The 7,878-nt window shown below is 49.8% G+C and overlaps 1 protein-coding gene across 1 annotated transcript; it reads left to right on the forward strand.

The window, feature by feature from the left end:
- Positions 1-1,550: 1,550 nt before the first annotated feature.
- On the forward strand, positions 1,551-4,268 carry LOC117099280 (inosine-5'-monophosphate dehydrogenase 1-like; the record flags this gene model as incomplete). Its single annotated transcript, XM_033238722.1, is given in 3 exon segments — positions 1,551-2,252; positions 2,573-2,853; positions 2,855-4,268. Coding segments are annotated over 3 exon segments (1,434 nt in total), but the record flags the coding sequence as incomplete, so codon positions are not given.
- Positions 4,269-7,878: the final 3,610 nt, after the last annotated feature.

The raw sequence follows: 7,878 nt of genomic DNA on the forward strand, positions 1-7,878 counted from the left end.
TTCAGAAATGAATGAAGGCGATAGGAAGATAGGGTGAGTAGGATGAGGTACATCGTTTTTCTTCCAATTAGCTATTTGTCTCTTATTTTTTATTTTTGTTTTATTTTATTTATTTATTTATTTTTTGAGATGGAGTCTCACTCTGTTGCCCAGGCTGGAGTGCAGTGGCACGATCTCGGCTCACTGCAACCTCTATCTCCCGGGTTCAAGCGATTCTCCTGCCTCAGCCTCCCTAGTAGCTGGGATTACTGGTGACTGCCACCATGCCCAGCTAGTTTTTGTATTTTTAGTAGAGACGGGGTTTCACCATGTTGGCCAGGCTGGTCTCAAACTCATGACCTCAAGTGGTCACCTGCCTCAATCTCCCAAAGTGCTGGATTTACAGGCATGAGCCACCTTGTCTGGCCAATTTTTTAAAAGTAAATTTCTTGGCCAGGCGCAGTAACTCATGCCTGTAATCCCAGCACTTTGGGAAGTCGAGGCGGATGGATCACTTGAGGTCAGGAGTTTGAGACAAGCCTGGCCAACATGGTGAAACCCCGTTTCTACAAAAAATACAAAAAGTAGCTGGGCTTGGTGGCGGACACCTGTAATCCCAGCTACTCGGGAAGCTGAGGCAGGAAAATCGCTTGAAGTTGAGAGGTAGGGGTTGCAGTGAGCCGAGATCACACCATTGCACTCCAGCCTGGGTGACAAGAGTGAGACTCCATCTCAAAAAATAAACAAATAAATTACTTGATCTTATTAAGTAGAAAAGTTTTGTCTCTTCCTTTATTTTCTTATCTTATTAAGGTTACAAATAAAAGTAAGATTGTTTAACAGTCAGGAGCAACAGAAAACAAGGACTTGAAACTTACAAACTCTGTGATCAATTAATGAATGATTGGAAATTGTACTGAGAATGATGGCTCACACCTGTAGTGCCAACTACTCTGGAGGCTGAGGCAGAAGGATCCCTTGAGTTGTGAGTCCAGCCTGGACAACATAGTGAGACCCTGTCTCTAAGAAAATAAATAAATAAAACAGAAATTGTCTGTACTATACTTAGCACAAATTCTATCAGTGTATGCCAAATTGTACATAACATATAGAAATAGAATTTTTGCTGTCAAAGTGGTAGATGTTCTGGATAAAACATTTCAGGTTCTGAATGCAGAGAAAACATGAGAAAACAAGGGAAATGCTAAAATAAATACTACTTGCAACTTCAACTGGACCCAGATATTTAATCTAGTAGTAGTGTTGAAAATTATGGGCCTGGCATGGTGACTCACGCCTGAAATCCCAGCACTTAGGGAGGCCGAGGCATATAGATCACTTGAGCTCAGGAGTTCAAGACCAGCCTGTGCAACATGGTGAAACCCCATCTCTACAAAAAATACAAAAATTAGGCGGGCATGGTGGCATGCACCTGTAGTCCCAGCTACTTATGAAGCTGAGGTGGGAGGATGGCTTGAGCCCAAGAGGCAAAGGTTGCAGTGAGCCAAGATCATACCACTGCCCTCCAGCTTGGGCCACAGACCCTGCTCTAAAAAAAAAAAAAAAATCCCCTATCCCCTGCCCGCCGGGCCGCGGCGGCAGCGTGGCAGGGGACGCGGCATCAGCAGCCGCAGCAGCAGGTGGCCCAGGGGGTGTTTCTGTCGGGTCGCATAGTCTGGCGGCAGCATGGTGGACTACCTGATCAGCCGCACACCAGCTACCTGCTTGAGGACAGGCTCACAGTGCAGCAGCTCTTCGCCAGCGCCCACAGTCTCACCTATCATGACTTCCTAATTCTCCCAGGATTCATAGACTTCATAGCTGATGAGGTGGACCTGACCTCAGCCCTGACCCAGAAGATCACGCTGAAGACACCGCTGATCTCCTCCCCCATGGACACTGTGACAGAGGCTGACATGGCCATTGCGATTGCTCTGATGGGTGATATTGGTTTCATCCACCACAACTGCACGCCAGAGTTCCAGGTCAAGGAGCTGTGTAAGGTCAAGAAGTTTGAACAAGGCTTCATCACGGACCCCGTGGCGCCGAGCCCCTCGCACACTGTGGGTGATGTGCTGGAGGCCAAGATGCGGCATGGCTTCTCTGGCATCCCCATCACTAAGACGGGCACCATGGGCAGCAAGCTGGAGGGCATCGTCACCTCCCAAAATATCAACTTTCTTGCTGAAAAGGACCATACCACCCTCCTTAGTGAAGTGATGATGCCAAGGATTGAGCTGGTGGTGGCTCCAGCAGGTGAGACGTTGAAAGAGGCAAATGAGGCCGGGCGCGGTGGCTCAAGCCTATAATCCCAGCACTTTGGGAGGCCGAGACGGGCGGATCACGAGGTCAGGAGATCGAGACCATCCTGGCTAACACGGTGAAACCCCCGTCTCTACTAAAAAAATACAGAAAAAACTAGCCGGGCGAGGTGGCGGGCGCCTGTTAATCCCAGCTACTCGGGAGGCTGAGGCAGGAGAATGGCGTAAACCCGGGAGGCGGAGCTTGCAGTGAGCTGAGATCCGGCCACTGCACTCCAGCCTGGGCCACAGAGCAAAACTCCATCTCAAAAAAAAAAAAAAAAAAGAAAGAGGCAAATGAGATCCTGCAGCATAGCAAGAAAGGGAAGCTGTCTTTCGTCAATGATCGTGATGAGCTGGTGGCCATTATCACTGGCACTGACCTGAAGAAGAACCAAGACTACCCTCTGGCCTCCAAGGATTCCCACAAGCAGCTGCTGTGCGGGGCAGCTGTGGGCACCTGTGAGGATGAAAAATATCACCTGGACCTGCTCACCCAGGTGGGCATCGACGTCACAGTCTTGGACTCATCCCAAGGGAACTTGGTGTATCAGATCGCCATGGTGCATTACATCACAGAAGTACCCCCACCTCCAGGTGATTGAGGGGAACATGATGACAGCAGCCCAGGCCAAGAACCTGATTGATGATGGTGTGGACCGGCTGTGCGTGGGCACGGGCTGCGGCTCCATCTGCATCACCTGGGAAGTGATGGCTTGTGGTCGGCCCCAGGGCACTGCTGTGTACAAGGTGCCCGAGTATGCCTGGCACTTTGGTGTGCCCATCATAGCCAATGGAGGCATCCAGACCGTGAGGCACATGGTCAAGGCCCCAGCCCTTGGAGCCTCGACAGTGATGATGGGCTCCCTGCTGGCCGCCACCATGGAGGCCCCTGGTGAGTACTTCTTCTCAGAAGGGGTGTGGCTCAAGAAGTACCAGGGCATGGGCTCACTGGATGCCATGGAGAAGAGCAGCAGCAGCCAGAAACGATACTTCAGCGAGGAGGATGAGGTGAAGATCGCGTAGGGTGTCTCGGGCTCCATCCAAGACAAACGGTCCATTCAGAAGTTCATGCCCTACCTCATAGTGGGCATCCAGAACAGCTGCCAGGATGTCGGGGCCCACAGCCTGTCTGTCCCTCCGTCCATGATGTACTCAGGAGAGTTCAAGTTTGAGAAGCGGATCATGTCAGCCCAGATCAAGGGTGGCGTCCATGGTCTGTATTTTTAGGAGGAGCAGCTGTACAGAGGACAACAGTGAAGGCCAAGGTGGTGGAGGGGGCGCACCCCAGTGTCCCCCTTCAGGCACAGCCTCCCTCCATAACTGAGTGGTCCACAGATTTGCACTATGGGTTCCCCAGCTCCTTTCCAGGGAGAGAGCAGGAGAGGCCCTGAGGGGTCTGCAGGCCCTCGCTGGGCATCCCCTGCAGAGTCAGGACTGCTCCCTGGGCCAGGCTGCCCTGGGAGCCCCCCGAGCCCAGCCAGCCGGGTTCTCAGGCCCTGTGCCTGCCTCAGGTCTTTCTTGCTGCAGCCTGCTCCAGCCCAGCCCCCATCCCAGGGGCAGGCAGCCCCTCCTGGCTTCTCCTGTAGGGCACCTTCCTGCCCCCAGTCCCCCAGAAAATGGCGCTCTCCTGGCCCTGCCTCTGGCCCTTCCTGGGCCGCTGCCCCCTCAGCCATGTGGCACTTCTGAGCTCCTGACCTAGGCCAAGGGGAGGTCTCTGCCCCCTTCCCTGACCCTGGGCTACCCTTGGGTCCTCCTCCTCAGGCCACTCCCCTGTCCCTGGCCCTGGGGAGGAGGCTGCCCGGGTCATGGCCACTTGCCTGTCATTCCTGACTTACCACCATCCCCAGTGAACCACTCCTGCCCTCTCCTCAGCTGCAGTTGAAGGCTTTAACTTTGCACACTTTGGGATCACAGTTGCATCATTGTGTATTAAATAATTGGAATAAATCAAGCAGGTCTCAAAGCCAAAAAGAAAAAAAAAGAAGGAAGGAAGGAAGGAAGGAAGGAAGGAAGGAAGGAAGGAAGGAAGGAAGGAAGGAAGGAAGGAAGGAAGGAAGGAAGGAAGGAAGGAAGGAGAGAAAAGAAAATTATGTAGACCAGAGTTCATAGGTTCCAGCTCTGGCTTATCTCTTGTCTGGTTGCATGACTTGTCATTTTTGGCCTTAGTTTTCTTTAAAACTATGAGTTTAAGACATGAGCTGTCTCTCTATATCTCCCATTTTTTTTTGAGACAGTCTCACTCTGTTGCCCAGACTGGAGTGCATTGGTGCGATCTCAACTCACTGCAACCTCCGCCTCCCAGGTTCAAGAGATTCTCCTGCCTTAGCCCCCTGAGTAGCTGGGATTACAGGCATCCGCCACCATGCCCAGCTAATTTTTATATTTTTAATAGAGGCGAGGTTTCACCATGTTGGCCAGGCTCATCTCAAACTCCTGACCTCAAGTAATCCATCCGCCTTAGTCTCCCAAAGTGCTGGGATTACAGGTGTGAGCCACCTCTCCTGGCCTATATCTTCCACTTTTAATAACCTATGCCCAGGATCTGAAAAATATTTCCACAGTGAGTGAAGTAATTACGATTCCATGCCTCAGAGATCTCCAACATCTCTATGTCATCAGAGAGCCGTTTTTGCGCGCTTTCCATCTGTGTTCATTTGTGTCCTGTGTCCCCCGGGTCTCTTTCCTTGCTATGTTTTTATTATATTTGTATGAATTAAAATCCAAAATCCTTTTTCCTAACAGAAATACTTTCCTCCTGAGCTCTTACTTGCCCCTTTGCTAGCAAGGATGGTTAATTAGTTCCAACACATGAAGGGTAGAGTCAAACAGGGAATTATATTAACATCTGCTTTGTTTGTTCCTGGAAACCTATGCAAATAAACAAGAGAAAATACTGTTTCAAGCAAGTATAACATGATTCAGTTTGCCCAAAGCACTTTATAGTATTTCTTATTGTTTATTCTTCCTGGCAAGACCAAGGCAAGAGAAGGTAACATGTGCGGGTCCATTAATGAGCCTCTAGCAGCACATTGCACTGTGATGAAATGGTTACAAGAACTGAATTGGAGGAGTGGGGTTAGAGAAGATTGGAACTGTTGGGGTTTTTATTTGAGGCTACAAAATAGTATAGTTTGAGGGCCAGACACTGTGGCTCACGCCTGTAATATCAGCACTTTGGGAGACTGAGTCATGCGGATGACTTGAGGTCAGGAGTTCGAGACAAGCCTGGCAAACATGGGGAAACCCTGTCTCTACTAAAAATACAAAAATTAGGGCTGGGCCTGTAATCCCAGCACTTTGGGAGGCCGAGGGGGGCGGATCACCTGAGGTTGGGAGTTCGAGACCATCCTGACCAACATGGAGAAACCCCGTCTCTACTAAAAATACCCAAAAAATCAGCCGGGCGTGGTGGGGGGCACCTGTAATCCCAGCTACTCAGGAGGCTCAGGCAGGAGAATCGCTTGAACCTGGGAAACATAGGTTGCAGAGAGCTGAGATCGCGCCATTGCACCCAGCCTGGGTGATGAAGCGAGACTCTGTCTCACACAAAAAAAAAAAAAAGGAAATGTCCAGGCCAGGTGTGGTGGCTGATGCCTGTAACCCCAGCACTTTGGGAAGCTGAGGCGGGTGGATCACCTGAGGTCAGGAGTTTGAGACCAGCCTGGCCAACATGGTGAAACCCCATCTCTACCAAAAATACAAAAATCAGCCAGGTGTGGTGACGCAAGCCTGTAGTCCCAGCTACTTGGGAGGCTGAGGCAAGGGAATCGCTTGAACCTGGAAGGCAGAGGTTGCAGTGAGCTGAGATCGTGCCGCTGCACCCCAACCTGGGCGGGAAAGTGAGACTCTGTCTCACAAAGCAAAAAAGAAATTTCCAGGACCTCAGAAGGCTCCCTGAGGTCCCCTGCCAGTTAGTAACCCTGCTTAAGGGTAATGACTGACTTCTCTTACCATGGATCAGTTGTACCTGTTTTCATACTTCATAAACATGAAATTAGGCATTTACTAATTACATTTAGGAATTATTGCTTTGGTTGGGCTCAGTGTCTCATACCTGTAATCCTAGTACTTTGGGAGGCCAAGGTGGGAGGATCGCTTAACCCCAGGAGTTCAAAACCAGCCTGGGAAACAAGGCGAGACTCCATCTCTACAAAAAATAAAAAAATAAACTGGGTGCAGTGGCACACGCATGCCATACCACTGCACTCCAGCCTGGGCAACAAAGCGAGAACTTGTCCCTCAAAAAATAAAAATAAAAAAAGGAATTACTGCTTTGTGTTTGATTTTTTTTTGGAAACGGGGTCTGGATCTCCCAGGCTGGAGTGCAGTGGCATGATATTGGCTCTCCACCTGCAACCTCCACCCTCTGGGCTCAAGTTATCATCCCACCTCAGCCTCCCAACTCCGAAGTAGCTGGGACTACAGTCGCATGCCACCCAACCCAGCTAATTTTTGTATGTTTCTATAGAGACAGGATTTTCCTATGTTGCCCATGCTGGTCTCAAACTCCTGAGTGCAAGTAATTTATCTGCCTCAGCTTCCCAAAGTGCTGGGATTACAGGGGTGAGCCCCATGCCCAGCAGTGTGTTTGATTTCTTTTTCTTTTCTTTTTTCTTTTTTTTTTTTTTTGAGACGGAATCTCGTTCTGTTGCCCAGGCTGGAGTGCAGTGGCTCGATCTTGGCTTACTGAAGCCTCAGTCTCCTGGGTTCAAGCTATTCTCCTGGCTCAGCCTCCCGAGTAGCTGGGACTACAGGCGCCTGCCACCACGCCTGGCTAAATTTTTGTATTTTTAGTAGAGGCGGGGTTTCACCATGTTAGCCAGGCTAGGTGCCCACTAATTTTTGTATGTTTAGCAGAGATGGGGTTTTGCCATGTTGGCCAGGCTGGTCTCAAAATCCTGATCTCAGGTGATCCGCCCACCTCGGCCTCCCAAAGTGCTAGGATTACAGGCGTGAGCCGCTGTGCCTGGCCAAGAGCTCACCATTTCTATGCAAACAACATAGAATGAAAGTCCATTTTGGAAATTTAATTCACAATTGCTTTTAAAAAAACTGCAGTCCAGGTGCGCTGGCTCACGCCTATAATCCCAGTACTTTGGGAGGCCAAGTCGGGCCGATCACCTGAGGTCAGGAGTTCGAGACCAGCCTGGCCAACATGGTGAAACCCCATCTCTACTAAAAATACAAAAATTAACCAGGCCTGGTGGCGCATGCCTGTAGTCCCACCTACTTGGGAAGCTGAGGCGGGAGCATCACTTGAACCCAGGAGGCGAAGGTTGTAGTGAGCTGAAATAGTGTCACTGGACTCCAGCCAGGACGACAGAACAAGACCCTGTCTAAAAAGTAAAATAATAAAATAATAATGATAATAAAGTAGTAGAGTGGCTGGGGGAAAAAGTACTCAGGGCACGTAACTTTACTCCAAGAATGGCATTCTTAGTGAGCCTCACTGCTGAAACTGCCTGCTGTAATCTGAAAGCAGTTTTATCTAATAGCTGTTAAAACAGCCTACTGTGATTCTCAGAAATAGTTTTACTTATTGCCTTCACTTACCAATCAAAACATGCCAGCTCCCCATCTCAAAAAAAAAAAAAAA

The sequence above is a fragment of the Trachypithecus francoisi genome, unplaced genomic scaffold (assembly GCF_009764315.1).
Source record: "Trachypithecus francoisi isolate TF-2019V2 unplaced genomic scaffold, Tfra_2.0 Lachesis_group16, whole genome shotgun sequence".
NCBI lineage: Eukaryota > Metazoa > Chordata > Mammalia > Primates > Cercopithecidae > Trachypithecus > Trachypithecus francoisi.